The 25,975-nt window shown below is 42.8% G+C and overlaps 1 protein-coding gene across 3 annotated transcripts in view; it reads right to left on the reverse strand.

The window, feature by feature from the left end:
- The window catches only part of MICAL2 (microtubule associated monooxygenase, calponin and LIM domain containing 2), a 1,393,870-nt gene that overhangs the window by 359,520 nt on the left and 1,008,375 nt on the right, over nt 1–25,975 (reverse strand). For all 3 annotated transcript variants that reach the window (XM_069623638.1, XM_069623637.1, XM_069623636.1), the window contains 2 exons: nt 23,363–23,549; nt 20,334–20,506 (listed from right to left, as the gene is read on the reverse strand). In XM_069623638.1, the coding sequence (XP_069479739.1) occupies nt 20,334–20,506; nt 23,363–23,549 (360 nt within the window). The remainder of the gene's footprint in view (nt 1–20,333; nt 20,507–23,362; nt 23,550–25,975) is intronic.

Raw genomic sequence — 25,975 nt, forward strand, 5'->3', positions numbered from 1 at the left:
CTAGAGCATGACGGGTGGCCCTAGGTGAGACCACGTGAGTCGCCAGAATGCCAGTGAGGAGGGCGTTTCCCACATTGATGTGGACGAATAGCAAGGACTGGACTGTTACTCAGAAGTCCTCCGACTGAAGAAAATTGGAACCCAAATGCAATCAACTAAAGCATGAAAGTCTGAAAAGCTGCACTGCTTCCTTAAAGTGTGGTGCATACGTTTCAATTAAATGGAGAAATATTGCACCTGTTGTGGAGTACATCCAACGCACCCAACGTGCATGGAAATGCAACCTTCGAAAGTCTCTTTGAAAACATGAACTGTTATAAAGAAAACAGGCCCATACATTTAGAAGTCCCTGTGTAGCCCCAAAACGTGTTAGTAAGCAGTGTCCCTGAGGGGTAAGCGGTTAGTTGCAGACCATATACACAAGTATAGCCACACATCCCCAACAAGTATAATGGCATTTAACATTAGTCAGGGAACTATTAGGGGCACTCGATAGCAAATGAAGGTGAGTTTTACACTAATTGAATAAATGACACAAGTAGGCCTTAAAACAAACTCAGCCACCCCTGAAGCCTACAAACCATCATGAAATAGCAGAAAACATGCCCTTGCAAAGAAGCACACACATACTGAGCTGTAACTTCCAACAGCAAGACTGACTTCCACGCAGTGATTGGTCAAGGCTGGTAGGCAAACATTCTCCAGCCTGAATTTCGGTAGTGAAGTCATGCAAAAGCAAGAAAGTAGTAACAGACCTTTAGAGTTAAGGGACAAACCCTGCACACGGATTGGTTAAGACATCAGCTTAGCCGAGTTCAATGAACAATTCATAATGGTGGGAACAGTAAATTCGTGTCATCCGATATGGTCTTTGGAAAAGGATGTAAAGTTATAATTTTGTTTTGCCACACTGTCACATCTCACACAGGGATTGGTTGAAACCTATTAAGTCACTGACCCCCACAAATACTCCTCATGGAACAGCCAATCAATAATAAAGTTTAGAGAATACATATTATAAAGAGTAGCATCCAATCAGCTTCATGGGAAGGAAGATGATCTCAGTGTCAATAATCTGATGTCTTGGCATGGTCACAAGGGTAGGATAAGGCAATAGGGCTAGGTATTGTATAGATTCACCTATGCAAATGACGATGCCCAATCACATGCTGGGGATTTGTGAATATCCTTTAACATTTGTTGTAATTTCACCTCTGATATTTACTATAATGCAGCCATTTTCAGAAGCCATGTTGCATTTCTTTTTGATTATTCCCCAGCACGGGCTGCGTTGAAATAAACCTTTCTATTTCTCACATCTCGTGCATTTATTTTTGGCTCTTTGGATTGATTTTTATTATTGGATTTGAGACTTGCCTTACATATTTAGCAGCCAATATGGGGATCTAATTCTCAATGGACAGCTGTGGGCTCTTCCGCCACACTCCTGGGTAAGCGAGGCCCACCTGCAGGGAGCAGAATACTGTACAGACCACAAGGAGGCAGCAAGTGCCAGGGTTACCAAGAGGCTTACCTGATCGCTTCAGGTCTCAACCCGCCCTGAGTGCAGGCCTATTGTGGGCAGAGGCAGCCCCAGAGGACTTCAGAAGACCATAGCAAGCCAGTTTATGTGATCCGAGAACTACAGCGGGAGAGTATAAATGCAAAGATTGGAGTAAGTGACAGTATGAACCACGTGGTATCTTTTTTTGTCTTTTTTCTTTTCACTAAAGACACTGAAGAGGGCTTCCTGTACGGAGGAGTGAGGACATCCTGGTAATTATAGACTTGGTAAGTGAAGTGTACACATCCCTCACTAAGAGGCGGGAAGGCAGCGATGCTTGAATAATAGAGTGGCAAGTCCTGCGCTAGCGAGGACTGCACCCTCCATCCACGGTGAGGGACGAGGGGCAGAGAGCATACAAAATTGTGCAAATAAGTGTGATTTTCCATTGTATTGTACAACGTGAATATACAAATGTATCGTGTTATCATAGGTAAATGTTTGATGCAAGGGATTATTAAGGGGAAAAGATTGGGGTGGAAACTGTTTTGCGTCGGGGAGTGGTTTTCGATTAAATTGGTTTTGCGCTAAGCCGTGCCGGGATTCTGTGTTCATGTTTTGTGCACTGTGATTAGAGGTAAACTAGGGGTGCCCCATAGGTGAGCAACCCTTAGAGGTGTTGTTTAGGTTACTGTTTTGGTCTATTTGTGAATAACAGATACTGGCCAGTTAAGTATATGATTATACTGTGTAAACAAAAATGAGCACCCCATTAGAACTCATGTTCAAGGAACTCCCAACTTATAGTGAGAAGATAATTGCATACAATAATGAGTGGGCGGTGGGAACCTAAGGAAAAATGTTAACAGCATGATAAAAATATATACAGCATATGTACACCCATGTTTTGTTCTCGTAAAAGGGTAAAAAGTGGAAGAGGAGACAGAGTATACTAGAATTATGGAAATTGGAAGGGGAAGTTGGGGGTGGGAATTAGGAAAAGGAAGCTGCAGTATGTAAAACAACCCTACCCCTTTTTGGGAAGTGCAAGTACGACACAGGCTTTATCGTCTGAACAGTCGCCCCCCCAGGCAGCTTTAGAAGAAAGCACGAAGTTGGCACAGGCTCCAGCACCTAAGCAGTGGACAGCTCCTCCCACAACAGGAATCTATCCTTTAAAACCTGCAGTACGTTATACCATTCCCTGAGACACACCCCTGCCTGTACAGAAACAAATCTATTTCGAGGAATAGGTACACACAAACAACACAACAACACAATACATGGTGGCCAGCGAGACCCAGTAATAGTAAAAATAGAGAATAAAGCATGTTAGGATTTAGGACCAGCAATACACAAAACATAAGAGGAATTGCTAAGGGTAGCGAGGGAGGGTCTGTGCCCTATAATAGATGTGGATATGTGGGTGGCAGGAGAAATACTATTAAAATTGAATAAGGCAGTGATAAAAGATCCAAAAGTAGAAACTGAAGAGCTAGAGCAAAAGGAGGTAGAGTATGAATCCAGGGTGAAAAAGTGAAGGCGAGCAGGAAGAGAGTGAGGAGAATCACATAACTGAAGAGGATCAGGAAGACCGGACTCCATGGGAAAGAAGACTAAGACCTTGTCCCAGAACAATGGCAGTAAATGGAGGGAGGATAAAGTCTTGGACACATCATAGCCGAAAAAGGGAGAGACAGTTTTCATTAATACAATAAAGGGTAGCCAGATCCCAATACATACCATGATCCCGCTTGGACACAAATAATTTAATAAAGACCATACCACCCCTTACAGCAGGGGCAGGGAAGTGGATCCATGCATTAGGAAAACATAACTGGGGCCTCACTAGCAGTAGGAGATATGAAATGTTTATTAGCCAACATAACAGTGGATCAGACAAACGCCATTTGGGAAGGAGCAGGGTTCCCAGGGGTCCGAATAGATAGAGCATGCAAAATGGAGCACCATTTAACAACTGTCGAGCCTGTGTGTGGGATGCATTGAGAAGGACATGCCCATATAAACCACAAGTAGGTTCTATCATTGCACAAACAATGAAACGCGATGAGGACTCAGCTTTATATATTCAGTCCATCCAAGAGATGTTGCGAGATGAGACAAGGGAGATATAGGAACATAATATATTGTTCTTCTATCATGTTCTGCAAAAGGGTCTTCCTATAGAAGTGGTGCAAATAGAATTAGACAGAATAGTAGGCACAGAAGTGAAAGGATGGGGCAAAAAAAAAGTGCATATAGCACATTTTTGTTAACACAAACACGAGAATGAAAGGGCAGCAGAAGAAAAGGCAAAGCACAGAAGCAAATTTAGTACAGAAGAAACTGGCAAAGGTCATTATGGAAGTTACAGTAGTAACTAATCTTACAAATGCCCAACAGCAGTCAGAGTAATCACAAGGATGGGCAAATAATCCAGATTACAATCAAAAAGACAGGAGCAAGTCACAAAAAGGCAGAAGGGAAGATTTGGGGGTTTAAAACTATGATTTGGAGGATCATGTTGGACATGCAGAAAGATGGAGCCCATGGCGAAGGTTTGTCGAAGCAGACCTACCATTCAATATTACCCGGGGGCACCACCAACTCAGTATTATGCACCAGACCCCTCAAACTGCAGACCCATACAGTGAGTGTATGTCCCAAACCAAGCTATAGACCCAAGACCTATATTTGCCCCAGGATCTGCACAACCCCCGAATGTAGGCCCTGTGCAAGTAACAGCACCCACAAAGGGACAATCCATACAATACCCAACTCTGAATGTCATGCAGAATGTCACCCATCACACTTCATCCCAAGCAATTAAAGTACCATGGGAGCAAAATGCCCTTGCAGGAGGTACAGTGACACATTATACTGGAGCTAGTGTTTTAGGAAGCAATGCTTTCCTTCTTCCAGGGTCAAACACACATACACAATAGGACAGCCCACAGCAAGCCCTGGTGTGCCTAGTCCTTTCAATTACCCCAGATGCAGATAAGGATCCTAAAGTGGGAGTGAGAATAGGGGAAAGATTGTTAACTTTCATGGTGAACACAGGGGCCACCTGGTCCTGCATAAGGGAGGGATGCTTTTTCTTGACAAACCAAAGTATGGTCACACAGGGATTCTCTGGGGCTATGGTAAAGGTACCTTCACAGAAGAATTAACCCTTACAGGGAATCATGAAAAAGTAGGACCATTACTCTACAGCACAGAGACACCTGTGAATCTATTAGGTAGGGTCCTCCTCCAGAAGTTTCATATGACCATCTCATTAACTGACAAGGGAATTGTGTATCCCACACCAGGTATGCATTACAACAGAGTAGCCACAGTAATACAATCGCTCAATAGCACAAACACAATCAGAGCTGTTCCACTATATGGGACTATTCACAGATGCAGTGACCATTTTGCTTAGCTGGATACCAGGCATGCCAAATGTGAAATGTTGCCTACCAGCAGAATGTCTGTTCAGACCAGTCATACCACATGAGGCAGCCCCGGGGACAATTTTTACATTACATATAGAGGCAGTGATCATGAGGAAAGACGTGTCATCCTAACAGGTACAGATGAGGAAGGAATCAAGTGGAGGAGAGTACTATGCATAGACCCCACACTGCTATTAAGGGACATCAGAGATGAACAGCTATTTGAAAAAATGGAGATGGATGGAGAAATAATATTTGAAATCAGCATACCCTGCCACATGTTAGTGCAACACAGAGAAGTACCACAGACAATACTGGCACAGCCACAGCAACACCTTCATGACTACAAGGGGAGCTGGTAAAAGTGCTCAGTCAACTATGGACATGCAACCCACATGATGTAGGGTGACTGACCAGTACAGGGGCATTACAAATTAAACTGAAACCAGGGGCCATAATCCCCAGAGTAAAAGAATACCCACTATCGAAAGAGGCAGATGATGGAAGTTACAACACCACCAAAGCACTACTTGACCAAGGCATTATAGTGCCATCAGACTAACCATGCAAAACGGCCATATACGCCCTGAAAAAAGCAAAAGGGTCATCACCCACTAGTGCCAAAACACTGCATCAATACTGTGCAACATACCTTCAGATGCAGTCTATTTCACTGTAATTGTCCCTATGAATGAGTTCTTCACAATACCATTACATCCAGATTCTCAATACTCCACAGCATTCTCATATCACAGAAGAGATTCCAGCACACTCCCTTACCACAGGGGTACTGTGAATCCCCTACTGTTTTTAGCAGGGTCCTCCAGATGGACTTTGGAAACATCAACATGGACAGCACAGTGCTTCAGTACATAGATCTATTAGTATGCAGAACCACAGAGGAACAGTGCAGAAAAGACAATACAACTCCTGAAAATCCCTGCAGACAAAGGTTGCAAGGTAGACAAAGAAAAATTGCTGTATTGTCAAAAGGAGGTAGTATACTTGGAATGGATCATATCCTCAGCAGGAAGGAGAATATTCCCAGACAGAGCCACAGCAGTGAGAAATACACCACAATCTAAAACAGTCATGAGCAAGCAGTAATTCCTAGGCTTGTGTAATTACTGTCGAATGTGAGTGTTTGATTATTCAGCATAGGCCAGACCCATGTTACATGCACTCAAAAAAGCACAAAAGATGAAAGGCACACTTTAATGGACAGAATCGATAACAGAATGCTTCAAGGACCTCAAAACAGCCATCAGTAGTGCACCAGTACTAGCGACCCAGACTACAACCAACAGTTAAACTTATTTTTAACACTGAAATGGACAGGTCATGACAGCAGGACTCACACAGTGATCATCACAGAGACACAAGCAATTGGCATATTATAGAGGTTTTTAAGACCCATTAATTCAGGGTCACTTCCCATGTGAGCAAGCATTAGCTGATTCAGCATTTGATGTACACAAATCTGCTACCATAGTTATGGGATGTCCAATCACTTTCTATGTTGAGCATGCTGTCATCTCCATTTTGGAAATAAATAAATCAACCCTCACCACTCAGAGAACTTGTGGTTATGAGGTAATCTTGACTAACCCAGCCATCACTGTAGTGAGATGCCACACAGTTAACCCAGAAACATTAATAGCCAACCCAGTTGAGACCCAAGATCAGGTTCATGACTGTGCAGTATATGAAGGAGAACCAGATGAATACACCCGAGCGAGTGAAGATGCTCTAGACACAGGAGAAGTGGTCCATGTAGATGGTCATCACGTATAGATCAAGGAGTGGCCAAAGAGACACTGGAGCAGCAGTAATGTTATGTAAAAGACCAGGAGGAAGACTTTCAAATAGTGATGCAACAGGGATTACCCTCAAACTATTCAGCAGAACATACAGCACTCAAAGAAGCGCTAGAGGCGTCAGCAGACAATGTCACCAGATATACAGATTCTGCTTTCAGGACATCTACAGTATATTCAGGTTTATCAAGGTGGAAGAAAAGATACAGAAAGGCAGATGGTCACCAGTTCAACATGCAATCTTGTTCGCCAGGTTAAGAGAAGCTTTGAAATGTTACATTCATGTAGCCATCATGAAGTGCACAGCACACTCCAAGGGTGAATACCTGATCTCTCATGGAAATGCAGCTGCAGACGCAGCTTCCCAACAGGCAGCATATATGCCCTTTCCAGAGGAAAGTGACATGCCTGTCACAGCAATACAACAAAAGTAGACATTTACAGTGCATTGTCAAAAGAACACATTGAATTCCAAGAAAGAGCCCCACCAGAATATAAGGCATTATGGGGAAAAAGGGGATGTGCCCCGTCACCCACTGACATAATATGGAAACAAAACAGCACAGGTTAAGTAGTCATGCCCCTAGAGCTATTGAACATCACCATGTAACAGCTCCATTATCCCACATATGCACCTAAGCAGCACATTTATGCTGACATTAGTGAGGACTGGTTTGTGCCCAATTTGGCCAAACAAGTCCATACATTTGTGGCACTCTGTATCACGTGCCACATGTTTCATCCAGGACATACTCAGGGCCTTTCAAAGAGCTCCATATTGATTATATTGACATGGTTAATAGGTGCAGCATATACAAGTAATGGGGGTGGTGTGCCCATATTCCCGCTGGATCAAAGCAGGGCCCTGTGTGAATGCAGATGTCAAATACGTGGCAAGATTCCTTGTGAGAGAAGTGTTCCCCAGATGGGGTATTTCTGAAAAACTGAGGTCTGATAATGGCCCTCAATTGTGAATGAGCTTTTCAATGAGGTGAAAAGGTTGTTAGGTATCCGACACAAGTTGTGCACAGCCTACAACCCACAAGCGAATGGGGTGTTAGAACGTTTGAATTATTTACTCAAGATTAAGTTAGCAAAACATTGCGATACACTAAAGAAGAGCTGGCTCTATTGCTGTCCTCTTGTCCTGTTTATTCTGTGCAACCACCCAAGCAAAGACCACGACCTGCCACCTCATGAAGTGGTGACTGGAAGGAGGATGCATACCCAGGTTGCGACCCAGATGAACAGTGTCCGACTTGCAAAGAAGTGCTGATACGTTGGGGGGAGAAATTTAATGTATATCTCAAAAACATGTCAATGTGTGCCAAGCTTTCATCTTCCCATATAAACATCAAAGTGCACCAATGAGCTCAAAATGACAAGCATGACACAGCGACATAACCCTTTCAGCAACATCAAGGTGACAATCTACGCCAGACAGCACACGCGTCGCTGGAATTAGTCAAAGTTTAAAGGACCTTGCGAGGTGGAGAGAGCAACACAAACTGCAGCAAAGTTAAAGAACTGTTGCGCCTGGGTGCACCTGACTGACCTGTGCAAAGATACCAGTACAACACCACAACACTGAATCAAAGCAGACGTTGGGGCCCAAACAAGAATCAGCAGCCAAGGTTTTGTTGAAACATACAGACTATGAAAAATTACATTAGTAGAGTGAACCGTTTCGGGCACAGCAGGGCCAGTGCAGCAGCCAATGATCCTTCTTTCATTTTCATTGATGAAATGAATGAGTTTAGGTATTAGTGGTAAAAGAAATAACAATACTCAAGTGGTAAATGTAGTCACTCTTAGTGATAACCTCATGACCAAAAACAGTTGAATGCATGGGTAAATAAGAACTTGCTAGACAAACATCCTTCTGATGGAACTAATGGTTGGTATGATGGGGCCCAAGGGAATGAGTCATGTTATACATGTAGTTTTACCCTGCATGCGTTTGGCACCCCCAGAATGTTCTCATCTAAGCAAGTGCCGACTTTAGAGGCACAGTGCTGGGTACATTTAGTACTGTAAAAGAAAGGGGAAACTGAAGGTGTACCATGTCTTCTCCAAAACAGATGTTTTTTACCTCTCTTGTAGCCCCTGGAATCCAAACAGAAACAAACCCAAAATTGATCCAAACAGTCCGCTGGAACTTGATGGAATTTTCAAATGCCACAGAACATTGAGTCAATGCAATTATTGAAGAGCTTTGTGTGCTACAAATTATGACACTTGTGAAGGCATCATGAAGCAAGACACAACAGATTCAAAATCATACTCAGAGTAAGTTTATTTAACTTATAATGTAGGGTGGAGAAAGGCCTAACTTGCTGCATGCTAAGGTGGGTTTCCCTACCTAAAGAAAACTAAGGATAGTCTATGTTAGGATGCCCAAATCAAGTATCTGCCTGTGTCGGACACCTAAACTTGCTCTCAAAACTAACTGTATAAAATGCATGGGGATGTCAGTCTCAAAAGAATAGTGTACAAAAGAAAGTTCTGAGCTCCTTCCAGCTCTTGCCTTTGGACCAGCTTCCCCATCCCCAAGTTCAAAATAGTTTTCAGAATATTGGGGTTCCCTTTCCCAAGAGTTCAAATCTTTTTGCTTCCCAAAAAAAACATACTTCTGTTTCTTAACTTCAGTTTCTCACACAAGGATGTGGCAACACATGAGCTTGACTTCAGGCATCCTTTCATTGGCTTTTTCCAACTAGGGTACTCAGTCTAGGCACAGTTGTTGGACCACCCGGTCATGCAACCAATACCCCTTTCTTACTGCTTCATTCAACATTTAGCCACTGGTTCCATCTGACAGTGATGCTTAGTTGGTTCCTTAGTGTCCCACTCTTCATACACTGTCCTGTGGCTGGCTTAGCCACCATGCACTTTAGTATTCTTCTTTGTATTCCTCAGGCTCTTGCCAACAAAGGTTTCTCTCAGCTTTGAATGCCTGTGCCCCTCTCGACTTTGGGCCACTATTTAGTTTCTCATCTTTATACACTCCATGGTATTCTCTTGACTTTGTTTCTACTTGTTTCATAAACTGTACTCCTTGACTTCTGTTTCATGCACTACTTTGCTTTTGCTCCATTCATGAGTATTCAACTGACTTTTCACTCTGAGCGGCATTCACAGTGCTTTCAATTAGTTTCAGTTCCTCAATGTCTTGACAATACTTGCATTCAACAGTACTTTTAATCACTTGCCGTTCACTCAGTATTTGCAAAAGGACTTGCTTATATGTTACCGGAGTGCCCTGGTCAGAGTGTGTACTGGCTTTACACTCACTGGTCACACACTGCAGCGTTGCTCTTCTTGGCGTCCAATGCAACAGGCTTCTCCATACTTCAATGGCTTTCTGGCTTCTCCAGACACTGCCTTCCTCTTGTGGTCTGCACTGCGCATACTGCGGTCTTTCCTGGCTTCCTTTGGCAGTGTCTGCGGTCACGGGGAGATCCATGGCTTCTCCCCACCAGAACCAATGTGGCAGATAGCAGGACCTGTGGGCTCTCACAAAGCTGGCTATGGTATCCCCTTCTCCTGCGTAGCACTGCTCCAGCCACCTGGGTCTACAGCTTTCTTTCCTCCAGCCCGTTCATCGCCTCTCAGAAAGGGGGGTATTTATATATCCATCAGGTGTGTTAAGTGACCCAAGGTGTGGGTCATTGAGTTCTCTTGCCTGACTCTGTAGGACTCCATTAGGCAGACATGCCTGGTTGTTCTGCTATGCCTCCATAGCACTCTTCCTCATCGCAGTACCAGAGTGGTGTTTGGAACTGTCTGAGTTAATAGAAAAACATTGACACCACTGTTTAGTCTCTGATGTATGTGTGTGTCAGTGAAATTAGGATGTGTCATCCTCGTTGGTTTCTTCATCATCCCAGTAGCAAGGTGTTTCTGTTGAACTATTTGGAAGGAGGAGAAGGGAAAGGCTTGACAATATCCCACAAAGGCTTTAGGGATAGAGGGTTCATTATCAAAGGGAAAAGGGGAATACTGTGTCTCATCTAAGGACATCCTCCCTATTTCCCAAGTTCCCTCCACCCAGGTTATCCTCCCTCGCATAGCCACCCCCAGGGTTGGGATCCAAAAGTGATGACCCTTCCCTGTCCACATGAGAAGAGGATTCTGGGGAATAGGAGGTGAGGACACCCTCAGGTTCAACGGCCATTGAAGGCAGTGTGTGCAGGAAAATTGGCAGCACCTGCTGCACATACATGCCTCCTAGCAATGCAGATACCGGCACGCTGACGATTGCAATTAATTAGATGGCAAAACTGAAAAAAGAACTGGAAGCAGTGGGCGAAGGGGGGTCAGTAAAGATAAACATTGGTTGTCAGTCCTTACCTCCTGGATGCCACAATGGCTCACTAATATAAGCCAAGTTCTATTTCCCATCCTTATTTTTTTGATGATAATCTGTTGTGTCTACCAAATAATCATAACATGTTGTGTGTCCTGTGGAAATACAACTATCCTCCTCCTCCTCCATGTAGGTGGTGCTACTCTTCCTTGGAAAGATGAAAGCTGTCAATCTGATCCAGAAACAAAGGTAGGGGAAGTAAAAAGGGTTGCAATAGACCACCCCATAGGACCAGAAGGTACCCTGGTTACCACCCCCTGATCCAGAAAATTATCTGGTATTTTATGTAGACTCATCTGCAGATATATAGACAGATTCATCCCATATTGGACGAAAGGGGCGATGTTGGTGGAGTACATCCAACACCCCTAACATGCAGGGAAATACAGGCTTTGGATGTCTTTTTGAAAAAACAAACTGCTATATAGAAAGCAGACCCCATGCATTTAAAAGTCCATGTGTAGGCCCAAAAATGTGCTAGTAACCATGTCTTGGGAAGCAGGATCCCTGAGGGACAAGTAAGCTATACGTTGCAGACTGTATACTTGAGTATAACCACATATCCCTAACAAGTAAAGTAGCATTTAACATTAGTCAGGGACCCATTAGAGGCAGTCATAATGATAGCAAATGAAGGTGAATTTTTATAATCATTTTTACACGAGGTAAGTAGACCTCAAGACAAACTCAGCCATCCCTGAAGTCTAAAAATCATCATGAAAAAGCAGAAAACATCGGCCAGGCCCTTGCAAAAAAGCACACACATATTAAGATGCAACTTCACACAGGAGGACGGAATGCCACACAGTGATTGGTCAAGGAAGGTAAGCGAACACATTCAAGCCTGATTTTCAGTAGTGAGGTCATGCAAAAACAACAAATAAGTAACAGACCCTGGAGTTAAGGGACAAACAATGCACACTGATTGGTTGAGACACCTCAGTTTAGCCGAGTTCCCAAACCTGTGTTCAAAGTATTTATGACAAATTATGTTCCTAACCAGCACATCAAATTGTATCGCAGTGAACATCACAATTTGGTATGAAAGAAATAATCAGCAGTGCAGAGCATGCATGTTCGGGACGAATGGCCAAGGAGAAACACTGCCCTCTGTGGCAAAACCTTACTGAGAGAGATCAAATCTCTAAAACAGGAACCATTCAAGACATAATTGTAAACATAGTAGAATTGATTAGGCATTAACCGTTTTCAAGAAAACGTATGACCACACCGAACAATACACACAATCTTATTTAGAATGACATCTATAATACTTCAATTTATATATATATAAATATGCATTTATATCATTGCAAGGGAAGTTTGAGAACATCCTATCCACCAGTTCATAAGGTCAAACACTGAGCCAATGAAGTAATGCGCAAGCCAGTATAAAGGAAGCATTGAAAGGGAAGTGAGTAATGTTTCCAACCAAAAACAGCTCATAAGGGTGAGAACAGTAAGTTGGTGCCAACCGGAGGTCTTTAGAAGAGGATGTAAAGTTATTTTATGTTGCAACACTGTCACATCTCCCACAGGGATTGGTCAAAACCTATTAAGTCACTCAGTCCACGGATACTCCTCATGAAACAGGCATAGTTTAAAGGATACAAAAAGTATAAAGAGTAGCATCCAATCAGCTTCTTGGAAAGAAAGATAATCTCAGTGTCAATTAATAAATGGATGTCTTGGCATGGTCACGAGGGTAGGATAAGCCAGTAGGGCTAGGTATTGTATAGATTCACCTATAGTGCAAATGACTATGCCCAATCACATGCTGGGGATTTGTGAATAACCTGTAACATTTGTTATCATTTCATCTCTAATATTTACTATAAATGCTGCCATTTTCAGAAGCCATGTTGAATGTCTTTTTGATTACTCCCCAGCCCGGGTTGTGTTGCAATAAACATTTGTTGTAATATATCTCATGCAGTTACATTTGGCTCTTTGGATTGAATTTTATTATTGGATTTGGGCCTTTCCTTAAATACCAATAATACAAAATTGGTGTTGCCTCATCTAATGTACCTAAAGTGAAGAGATGCCCAAACAATGCATCACTTCATTCATTGTTTTTCACCAAGTAACATAAAAAGGATGCACCTGCCTGGTATAGGTAGTTACTTGTTTCCATGAGACACACCACCTGACAAATGAGACACAGTTAGCCACAGATCAGGAGCACAACTGAATTGCAATGGTGGCCGTTACATTTTTTTTTAATTGGAAGGGGCATACATATTTGTCACGAATATGCAAGAGCAACCAAGCATAGCAAGGGATCCTACCAACTAATGGGTATTCAGGGTTGTTCTCCCCCAAAAAGTTTTTTTTAACAGTGTGTTAAATTGTGCATTAGATAACAGACTGGTTGTGCCCACACATTGCCATGTTGGCTGCACCTATATAGGCCAGTATTTCCATACATGAACATGCTCATATTTGCATTGAACATAATACCAGTAATGTACTGTAAGAATCATGTCTAGGCTGGCTCAGCCAATATATGCCAGTACTGCCAGGTAACAATATACATCTTAAAAAAGCCATGTTACATTAAGAAAACATGTCCAAACTGACTGAATCAATGTAGACCAGTCTACCAACATAATAACACTTAAGCTTGCTTTATCATAGATGGCCAGTAGAACATGTCATGCCACAGTAAGAAATGGCTACAGTGGATAGACCAAAATGTTGTTCTAACCATGTAATAACACTTATGTTCCTTTTCTTATAGATGCAGAGTAAAAAATGATGTCCCTCGAATCCCCCTATACCCACCCAAATGAGTGCCCTGGGCCTGTCCAAACCAAATAAGCACACACACATTCACACTCTCATTCAAATACACATTCAAACAGCAGTCACTCTCTCTTACACAATATTCACTCGCCCACTTACCCGTGCACACATATACCATACACTTGCTCATTCACATGCGCACCCAACCACCCATACATCATACACTCTCTCATTTGGACATGCATACTTGCACACAAACCTCAAACAATCACGCATACATAATACAATTCAATTTCACTTAACTTCAGCCTTGCTCAGGATTGCTCCTCACCACATTCCTGCCTCCTGTGACAAAGGTCCTCCGGGTCCCACACACAACAATAGGAACCCGGAAGCACAGAGCACTTCCTTATACCAGCACATGCACGCAGGTGCTGGCGCACCATATTGTCAGCTCCCCATTCAGTTCAAATGTTCGTTGAGGGGCAGGAGCATGTCTGCTTTGGAAGTTTTCCAATACATTGCAGGCAGGTATCCAATGACAGTGTTATATTGTTATTTATGGTGTTGCTTGATATTGCAAACTTCACAAAATGATAACCTCAATGTATTCCTCATTCGGGGCTCGCATGAATGAGCGGGAAATGAAAAGAACAGGTCATATACGACAAGCACTCCATTGGTTTACAGAGCAAACCAGAAGCCTTGGTGTGATATTTAAAGTGGGGTACATGCCAATTTCACGATGGATTGCATCATAAAATAGTAAACATGGTGGAATGTCCTACTTTCTCTATGGGCAAAGCACGGATGTTTGGATGTTTATCTCCAGGTCTCCCCCCTCTCTGTCACTTTTTACTTACTATCACCCAGAGGTTAGTGCTTACACATGCACATTTAAACAATTAAATTGAGTTGCCAGAGGACTTGGGAGCAGACTAGGGCATTGCCATACACTAGAGAATGCCATCGAAATCCTGTGATGTCATTGGCTAATTTTCAATGCCTCAGACTTTCTAAACTTGTCATTGTTTACACTGCTAAAGTATGTGAATCTTCCCTCTCAGCCTCAGGGTCTTCATTTAATTTAATCCTGTTGGCTTGATCTTTCTCTCCTCACATATCTGTCTTTGTCTGGGTTCCTTACAACTGTCCAGGACTTGGTCCTATCTAGGCTGGGCAGTGCACATGCCAACACTGCTAGTCACCAGACCACACCCTAATTCTCTTCTCCACTCTTCTGCTTTTTTCATTTCAGAATCTTGAACGCTTTAACCCTTAGCTGCTTTCCTTCTTTATCTCTTGTGGGTTTCTCAAATTTTTGGGATCCCTTAAAGTTGTGCTGTGCCACATTCATGGAGTTTGCCTTGAAGCAACTAGAGTATTTTGACAAAGAAGCTCCCACTTGAGTGGGTTCTGTTTCATCTCATCTAGTCTTTGTGACCCATTGTGTTTCATGTTCTTTTCATTGACCACCTGTGGGATATATTGACCCACTCAACAGTATTTCCCCACATCACCAAGCTGCATTTGAGCAGGAACAGCAAAATGGATGCACTGGCTCCTGTGACTGCCATGGCCTCAAAACTGTTTTGTAGCAACACAAAGATGGCTGCACCTTCTTGCCAAGCATACATGGGGCAGGATGGAACAAGGGAACACACTGAAAGAACGTGCCAGTGTGTTCTGACATATACAAAGGGAAGAAAGTGAAAAGGCAGCACTGCTTTGCTGAAAACACGATAAAAACCCATTGAAAAAGAAACTTTTTCACCTTTAAAAAATATGCTGCTTTGACGCTAATTCCATCTGTTCTTTTTTAAATCACTGATCAATAAGGCCGTGCCATGTCCAGTTTATCTCATTCTGCTTCAGCAAAACCAGGCATGATTTCTGAATGACAGGCCCTGTCAAACCAACTTTGAGAAAAATCAACAAGGAGTTTCACTTTTCCTGCACGGGAAAACACATTCATTTCTTGGCAAATGTATCAAAGCTCAGTAGTTCAAAAGACTCCAGCTATCTGAGCCATGTCAGTTTCAATGCATCTGTGCTTCAAACCAAACTCCTGGATACAAGAAAATAACTATAGCTGCAAGACAGTGTGTGAATCTGATGGAGATGCAAAACCGAATTTAAAGATAAATGCTAGCAGCTTGCACCACATGTGTAACAATGGGCTTGCCTAAAAATGCCTGTTTAAAAGGTAAACTTTTGAATGAAAGCATGCCTTATCTAGCAATGTGAAGGGGTTTTGTTGCTGGTGATAATACACACACAGGCTATTTTATTCCACAGGCTTGTTTTAATTCAGGACCAAATATCAGAAAAAGGTTTTAAACCGCCTTGGCTGGATTTGCAAGCTGTCAAAAACAGGTTATTCCAGTTGGCAGAGTTAAAGCTTCCCCCTAGGAAGGGAGCCACACCATAAACTCTCAGCAGAGACTAACACCCCACTGATAATTACTAGGTTGGAAATAATGTTGTCTGGGCTGAACCCACTGACAATGAAACTTCCAGTACAAAGAGTGATAAGTGGGGAGGGGGCAATAAACCTTCAATCAAGCTGTAACCCCCCCACCTTGCTCTGGAGGAAGTGACAGTTGGTGGCTACTGAAGAGAGAAAAAACATGGTCCAGTGAAAAAGGATTGCCATTTGTTTCCAGAGACCATTTCATAAATACACTTTAAAGACTGATCTCCGCAGCAAGACTTTTTAAAAATGTGAAAACGTTATAGTTCAAATATGATTTTATGGGCTTTCATTGAAGACATGGTAGAATTCACTGACACTTTAGGGACAGAAATGGCAAAGTATTGCAGATTACAAGAAAAGCATCCATGTTGCAAATGAAATGTTTTGTACATCCATCCCTTATGATCATCCACACCCATGTATAAAGTTATATAATTTTGAGTAATATAAATCCCATTGAAAAGTGTGAAAAACGAAGGGCGAAACAAAGTCTCACAAACTGGAGGACTGGGCTGCTATGTGCTGCATAAAATATGTAACCTGCTTATGTAAGTGTTCAGATGTTTCCACTGTATGAAGGTGCCATTTAGGGAAACAATGGATTTTAAGTAAAGGAATTGTGGTAGATTTTGGACATTTTAAAACTCGCATCATAAATCTGACATTTTCTGGAAATCCAACCAGCTGAGAGGGAGGGGGAGACTATCACCCTTGTCCAATCCAGTTGTTCGAGGCATGATTAGTTAAGCCTACCCCAGCCATATACATTGATGATGTCACTATGCATTATAAATAAGAGTCCCTGACAAGACTCTACACACACTCTCTTCCTCAAGTTCCTGCACTGCGTTCCTGTTCCGTTCATCATCCAGATTCCAGACCCCATTTCAAGGCCAAAGCATTGCTGACCCTACTCCAGGGCCCACTGCAAAACCCAAGCAGCACTGATCCTATTCCCAGCAAGGCTTAAATTCTGAAATTCCACTAAAATTCCCAAATAACCAAAGGGGAAAGCTGTGGTATTCTTTTGGGAAGCATCCTGAACCAACCTGGCTTGCTGCCCACTAAATGCATGCCCTCTGCAATCCTGCCATCCAGCTGACCTTTAGGATCCAGTGACCAGAACTGCCATTCGAGAAGTGCCAACCGGTCACCAGAACTGGCCAGCTGTTTGCCAGGCGTGCTGCCGTGTAGTGACCGGAACTGTTGACGGTCCAAAAATCCCAACACTAAATGTGGACTGTAAGCATAAATCACCACCCCATAGAAATCCATAGTCCATCTTGTCATGCATTTGTCCTTATCCCACACTCTTAGTCCTCCTATCCTTATCCTGATAACTTGTTAAAACTGTCAGAATTATCCGTGCAACCCTGCCCTCGATTTCTAGTGCTAGCACCATCTCTCTTTTCAATTTTGTCTTGTGTAATACTATGCCATTAGTCATATTTCGATTGATCGGACTGGTTTCCGCCAGGGTTGGGTGCTGGGGTGACAGGGTTGAAGTCGTGAATCAACCCTGGATCTTACTGTGTCCATCTTTGGTGGTCTAGCCTGAATGCTCTAGTTTAATGTAAAACTGTTCTTGTCACAAATGATTTCCTTTCCTATTTCACACCTTTTTTACTCAAAGTGCCCCTTTCTAGATCTTGCATAACTCATCCTGTTTCATAGCTAGAGACCTAGTTTCACTTCCAGAATATACCTGGAATATACCTCTATCCCACAGCACTCCAAATCAGTGTATTTCACCCATTCTAATTAAAAACCACTTGGGTAATTTAAGGCGGGAATTGAAAAAACTTTTACACATGTCCTTTTGCTGCAATCTGTTTTAAACTTTCCACTCATTTTCGAACTGTATGCTCTTGGTAATCCATTCTTTGTGATTATTAGTGTCTTTGCATTGTTGCTTTATTGAGGAATTATATTTGCTTCAAGGTTTTTAACACACATTCATTATTTGTTAATTTCCAAGTTTCATTTCATCACATTGCAAGGGGTTTCAAATCCATTTTTCTCTCTGATTTGGGGAGGGAAGGTCAGACATGGATTCATTTTCCTGTTTCTTGTTCCCGATTACCTGCTGCTTCTGTTTATCCACTAATAATTGATTATTTGTGGGTTGAGGGAAATGCAGGGGGAAATCCTAACTTGGGTGCTATCTTTCCTAAACCAAAACGTGCTCCTATTCCGCTGTGCTGTGTCTATGTTCCACTAGCAGGTTAAACCCAGCGCATTGCTCACATTCTCATTGTAATTATCACCCCATTGATGGTTGCTGTCCCATATTAAAAAGTGTATGATTTCTTTTGAATTTTAAAATAAATAGTGTATTTTACCAACCAGCCTGGTTCATGGTCCATTGTGACCCCGGGGTATTTGAAAAGGGGGTGTGATATGAGTGGTGTACCATCTCAATATTGAATCTATATAATATAGAGATAAGCATTTCATTAGTGCACTGCATACTAGGCCGATCCCAAGGTGTGTGTCACATGATTGAAATCCTTAACATACCCTTCATTCCAAAGAGCACAAAATAGTACCTACATTTGACCTTATATGGAGCTCAGAATCGTCAATTCCTATCATTGTCTTCTTCGCCCCCATTTGTCCATACCCTTTTTTCAATCCAGTTATTTTTTATAATATTTAATACTGTGTGGATCCATCACTTTTATTTTTTTGTTGTTAATATTTGTACAGTGCCCTGCTACCTTCTTCATTGAGGAGTTTGTGCTACTTTAAGTGTTTTCATAAATGTGATTGGATATGACCATTCCAGCCCATATTGCCTCTCGCCTCTCGCCAGGTCCCCCAAGTCCCACCCAGGCAGGAGGTCAACTGAGATAAAGTAATCTTGTAGTAACCAGAAGAGGTACATGAGTTCCTAAGAAAAAGCTGAAACATGACCAGTCACTATGGTTTCAAACAACCAGCAGGTTACACTAAAATCTTCAGAGCCCAGATCCAACAAAAATAAACAGGACAGCATGCTTAACAAGCTACAATATTGCCTGGCATGGCAAGCTGGCAAAGTACACTAAAACTAAACATTCCTTTTCCTAGTATATTAGTCCAAGATTTGGTCACGAGGACATAATTCAATCAGTTTTACCCATGAAGCGAAGTGATCGCTTAAAACAGAATAGGACAGAAAACAAACAAGGAGCAAAAAAGAATACATGTTTTCATTTCATAATTTGCCTTATTTTAGAAAGCAAAAAAACTTTTTTCCAGAAATTCAGGTCCTTCCTAAGTGAACCAAGTTTGATGTAAGAAAGAGCAGCCAGAAAAAGAATGACTGATTAATACATACACAGTCACAGAAAAGATATCTGGCAAAGTTTCAAAGGTACTATGCAAGTCAAAATGTTTTGGAGGGGGGTGGGGCAATATTTGCATACTTGTACTGACTCTGTGTTTGACTTCCTGGAAAAAGATATAGGTTTGAATGTAGGCAACCACTCAGCCCTTGATCCTTCATAAATTGATAAAGTGAGTAACAGTTTGTTCGGTAACAAGAGGAATCCATTATCTTTCTACAGTTCCAGACCAGGCAATAGGTTTGAATGTGAGCTCTGCAGGTACACATGCTGAAGTTGTGGGGTGGACTGGCCAATTGGGAACTCTGGAGATTTCCCAGTAGGCCTCTGCACCCTGGGCCTCTTGTGTGGTAACCTATTTTATTTCCTCATGTTCTCATAAGAAAAGGGTTGGGCTTGCTGAAAATGTGTAATAAGGGGCCCCTTTGAAAATTATTTCCAGGGCCTCTTTTGGTTCCCAGTCCACCCTGGTGTATAAATCCGGCAAAGCATTGAAAGCCTACGAACGAAGACTAGGATGAAATGGAATCCTAGAACCAGTACGATTGGATTATTAAAACTGGATTGAAAGACATGGTGTACCATTTCCATAAAACAGCAAGTCTGTGGATTTACTTCTAACCCCACCCTTACCAATTGACATGACTTACCAGCAGCAGCTTTGGACGGCCTACTAGCGTCCTCCTGCTTTGTGTTACAATGGTCTAAAGAAATGATCCTTTTCAAGGGACTCCTGCGTAACTCAGGCTCAGTTGCAGTGTACCAGTGTTCACTGAATTCAGATTTCGAGTTATTGCCACACACATCCGATTCAATTTCAGAGCTGCAATAGAAAAGGAAAACAATCATAATGTTAATGATGCACCGTGCACACAGTTTTAACACATTTCAAATACATAGCACAGGCTGCCTGCCACAATACTTAAAGACTAGCAATAATCACATTTGATTAATATATATTGCTTTGGCGACTCATTTAGGTTTTTATTAAGCTTCCGCTACCACCAGAGTACAGTATGGCCTCGCCTCCACTAGAGCTGTGATTATGCATCATTTTGATCGGTGGCTGGAGGTGCACTGCCATCCATCCAGGCATGGTTGTTTGGCAGTGGCAAAGATGCTTGCGACCCAACAAATATCCCTCGTGCAACCCCAGGCCTAGCTCATCACTTCAATGTCCTCCTCCTATCCTCACATGTGGGTGTCCAGGATTGTCATGACAGGTGATGAAGCTCTCAGGTTGGATTCAGAAGATAAGGCACGCTCCTTAATTTTGACCTGCATGGGTGAGCGGGTGCATGAGGACTGCCTGTCCTGGAGAGACTGTTGGCATCTGGATACGGATAGTTCAATCAGGTCACCCCTGCCCTGAGCAGTCATTACCAAATGCCTCTTGGTGAGTGGGCATGCCTCGTCTTAAAACCACTGCAAAACATTTATGGAAACACACAAGAGATTTGCAGATTCTTGACAGTTTCACACTCAGAGAACCACATTTCTAATTGGCAGATTCTGGTCCAGCCATTTTGGCGAGCAACAGTTAACATGGATTAGACCTCTTAGAATGCCCATTGTGTGCTCTCATTGGATAATGGGTCATCTTTTCCCCGTTCAGGGCCCACGGTCTTGAAAGGTGTGTCTTCATGCTACACTAAACTAACTACTCCCTTTAGTGACCGAAATGTAAATATAAACAGAAAACACATCATCATGGCTTGATTTGGTAGCAAGCAAATACCAAATCGGTCTTTGGAGGCCCAGAGCTACTACTATCATGCCAGGCCTATGAATAGATGTGTAGACCCACCAGCTCAATTTTTGCACTGTTAATGCTTAGGTAGCCATACTTCACCCAAGAGTAAATGTGTTCCTCTCATGTGGGATTGTTGTTATATTTGGTCCATCCATCACATAATGGAGGATTTGCATGTTGTTCATGTGCTTTAAGAAGAGGCTTTGAAGTGACTTTGGGTAACGGTTGCATGCACACATTAAATAGCAGGGGGACCAAAGAGAAACATATATGGACCATGCATGTGACCGTTTAGAGCAGGGCTGTCCAACTACAGCCCTTGAGGGCCGGATCCATGCTGGGTTTTCAGGATGCCCCTCAAATATTCATGAGATACATTTGCATACAATGATTCCAAATGCATGCAAATGTTTCCTCATGCATATTAATAAGGGATAGCCTGAAGAAAATAAATCAGGATTCCATACCTCAAAGCCTGAATTTGGAAAGCCCTGGTTTGGAGCTACTCTGATTCGAGCCTATCCTGACTAGTTGAAGGCAGCAAGGAAGGAAAGATTTAAGGGACTTGCATATGATAGAGGTGGCCTCTGCACCATCTTTTAGTTGGCAAAGAAGGATGTGTTCTTCTACCGAGTTGCGCGCAGGTCAGATTTCACGCAGCATAAGCACCGTCGGCTGGCTTTAGTCAGGAGAGGATGCAGGTTCTCATGTGCCAAAATGGAGATCAATTTCTCCCTAACTTGAAAACAAAGTCCTTGATTTTGAGGTGTAAACAAATTGGCTCAGTGCAATTATCCAAGCCAATATTTTGCATTGATTTTATAATTTAATGGTGTTTCGGTGCATGCAGAAGACAGATATTGGGCAATCCATTACTTTAGCATAAACAATGGTCCATATAGGTTTATTGTTTAGGGGGAGGTGGGGTTGGTTTACCCACTACTGATTTTTATGCGTGTATTTGCCTGCTGTCAGTGGCAAGTACAGCCTTAAACGGGAGCCCAGAGAGCACATTTATCACTATTATTTTAGGTCACAAATGACAAGTGTACTTGACAAACGATACAGAGACCACTATTTCCCACTACCCAAACGTATTTACTCAATTTAAAAACAAAAAAAGGACACAGTTGCTGTGCAACATTATATTTAAGAGAACATATCCTCTGATTATTACAGTCTAGGTTCTGACCACATCTGCTCTGGATGAAAAGTTCATTCTGGCGCTTGGTGCGCTATTTTCATCAATTGCAGATCGCACACGTTCACTCCGCATGAAAAAGAATATATTTTACCTCAAACTACCCTTATATATTTTTCACATGCCTGTGGGCATGCTCTGCCTAGGATAGTGACATTCAAACTTTTTCATACTGAGTCCACCCCTGATTAAAATATTGTTTGGAGCCCCCCCCACCCCCAACCAGCTAGAACTGGTGATATTTTCTATTAAGAGCAGTTATCTTAATCCCTTTTTAAATCGCCTCCCCTGGGACATCCTTCACCGCGCTAGTTTGAAGGCCACTGTCCTAGGGTATTGTCCGCCGGCAGGCAAGGGTACAAGCCACAATTGTGCCTTCCAAATGCATCTACCCATTATCAAACCATGTCAAATTTTTTAAAGCCAATGGACCAAAGTGTTTCCATCAATTTCCCGGGCGCTTTATGAAACGTATTCTCAAGTGAGAACGGAGGAATGCATAAGGGCAACACCTTGGTCTTGGAAGCAAGACCATGCAGAGCAACAGAGGTTCAAATCCCGGATCGGCGCTTCGAAACCGAACTACGGTATGGTATTGGCCGAGTTATAAAAAATAAATTAAATTTAAAAAAAAGTGGGGCGTCAGGCCTGCACTTAAAACAGCCGAATACCCTCCCAGTACTTAAGCATGCTATCTCTTCCCTAGGTTCTTTAAAGATCTGTACCTGCTGCCATCACTTGTCACCATGACCCGCACGGCCAACAGGTTGTGCTCTGCCATTTCTTCCTCTGGAATAATTTTCACAGATGCCCACTCTGAGGAGACGGATGAACTCCGGCTTTTATGAAATTCAGGCACATTTCTGAATTTCTTTGGCGAGGTTGCCTCATCGGACGACTGGTAAATTATGTCTGGGGGAAAAAGGAGAGAAAATAAGTTATACTTCACAGAATTACCATCAGGTACACATTGGGTCAATCACTGAGACAGAGATCGCTACGCTCCAATCAAACAAGATTTGTTGGGAAGACCAGCATACGCGTGTTCTAACCGTCAGTACAGTGTAGCCTACAGCTATTTTAAGCTCTATATAGCCCCATCGAATGGGCATGAAGCACCCTGAAGACCAAGTAACAGCTTTGAGCACAGAGACTATGTAGATATGGCAGTGCGCTTAGGCAGCGTGCTCAGAGGGCGCAAGTTGGGGCTGATGCAGCCAACAATCTGTGGGCCACACATGATTTGGAAGATATACCATATAGCCCACAGATTCTTCCACTCAAAGCTTCAAGGATTATACTATTGCTAATAGTCCCTTAAAGGGTGCCTCTATGCCCTGACAAAAGTATGCATTATCCCAACCTATCCTCAACTAGCCAGCTGCTGGCATGACTTTCTCCGGCTCTTTGATGCGGTTCACACACAAACCTAAATGTCTGCAAACAAGTAGGTACCAATAGAACTTATTCTACGCTGATTTGGAAAGTTAGATTTCCGGTCTGGAATATATGTGAGGCGATTTATTCTCCTGCATAGCAGAACTGAATGACCTTCAGTTATTATTCTTCTTCAAATTATGTTACCCCCTTTTAAAGTGTGCTCTCAACAGGCCTCCTGCAACTAAAGGAATGGTCTCTGACCCTGAGATTATAGATCCACTTCATTTCAAAGGCCTGTCTAAAAGGAAAGGTTTTCAACATTGTCCTAAAAAAGTAATGGTCTTTTTGCTTCTGTGAAGTGAGAGGGCGTGTAAACGTCAGAAAATAAAAGACTGAATGGGAGATTTGGCCGAATTTCAGCCATTTGAAGATTCCAAATGGCTGAAAAGTTTGACCAAATCTCCCATTTGGTGGCAAGGGCTGCAGGGTTTGCAGGGGGTGTCCCCGTAACCTTGATCACTATCCTATGAGTTGGGGTTGCATTGCTGTCCCCTGCAGCCGGTCCGTAAAAAATTAAAAAATAAATACAAAAAAGGTAAGGACCTTGTGGTCCCGGTTCCTGATCACGGAAGGGAACGGGCGTTGCAGGGATACAGCGAGTCGGCGGCACACAGCGAAGTGTGTAGGGGGTGGGGCAAAGGCTGAAATGTTTAGGGGAGAGAAGACCCAAAGTTATCTTTGGAAAAATAACTGTCTTTTATCCCTCAAACATTTCAGCCGCAGGCTTCCAACCCCAATCCAGAGGGAAGCTTTTCCAGGACAGTGCAGTGCGGAGTGAAAAGATTTTACCACCCTGTCTTTCCTGATAGACTTTTGATACCATCAGAAGATTTTGTTTTATCGATCTGAAGGCCTGAGGACGGTTTCATAAACTATCTTCCTAAAGACTGGCCCTGCTTCTTGAATGGTCCTGTGGTCAACACAGAGGGAGAAACTACTCGGGCTCCCATCGCAAGCAGTGCAATTACAAAGTACGTGCTGGTTGTTCACATTGCTTCAGTCCACTGATCATGTGGGCTGCCGTGTTCTGTACCCGTTGCAATCCTTGCAATTGGACCCGCATAGCCCCACCATAAACACTGCCTGCATAGTGCAGATGAGACGTGGCTTGTGAGGGCATTGGGTGGTTGATACAAATATGGAAGTGAATGCACATCGTGTGCAAGAATTTTTTCACCTGATGCCATCTCTATTATCTCGTTTTTTGTGATAGCTGATTTCATTTGCTTGCTGCTTCTTTCTTTTTACCACTCCTTGAATATTTCCTCTTCTTCAGTAGTGGAGATGGGATTGTAAAGGATGGTCACTGTTGACGCTGTCCTTCCTTTGTGGGAGATATATGTAGGGATACTGTAAACTAGTTATTTTCAGAGGATATGGTGATCGGTCTTATGAATAAAGTATGCCTATCGGGGGTCCTGGAACTGTTTTCGTTAATTTCAAACCCACGGAGCCAACATGGGAAGACATGGTTGTAATTTGTACATTAAACAAATGTGGCTGGAAGGGTCTGAATTAATCTAAACCTCTGACAATTGCTCTGGGCAACCCTCCAGACCATTGTTCTTGGCTTGCCCAGCCACTGGAGTAAGGAAAAGACCACATGCAAATCGGCCTTGGTCGCACCCCACAAAGGAGCAGAGCAGCCTGAACTGCCTGGTCACATCCCAACAGCATTAGACCACAAGCACACCCAGCCATGTTTTGGCCTTGATGGGACATCATCAGTGAGGTGTAGCTTGGGTTTCTAAATCCCAGCAGGCAAGGGGCCCATGTCTGGGCATGCCCATCACATTCGTGCTGATTATAACAAAAAAAGAGGTGATGGTTTAGAATTAATATTCACCTCTGGCTTCACTCTGGGCAACCCTTCAGACCATCATACTTCACCTGACGAG

The sequence above is a fragment of the Ambystoma mexicanum genome, chromosome 11 (genome assembly GCF_040938575.1).
Source record: "Ambystoma mexicanum isolate Mex_15411 chromosome 11, UKY_AmexF1_1, whole genome shotgun sequence".
Lineage (NCBI taxonomy): Eukaryota > Metazoa > Chordata > Amphibia > Caudata > Ambystomatidae > Ambystoma > Ambystoma mexicanum.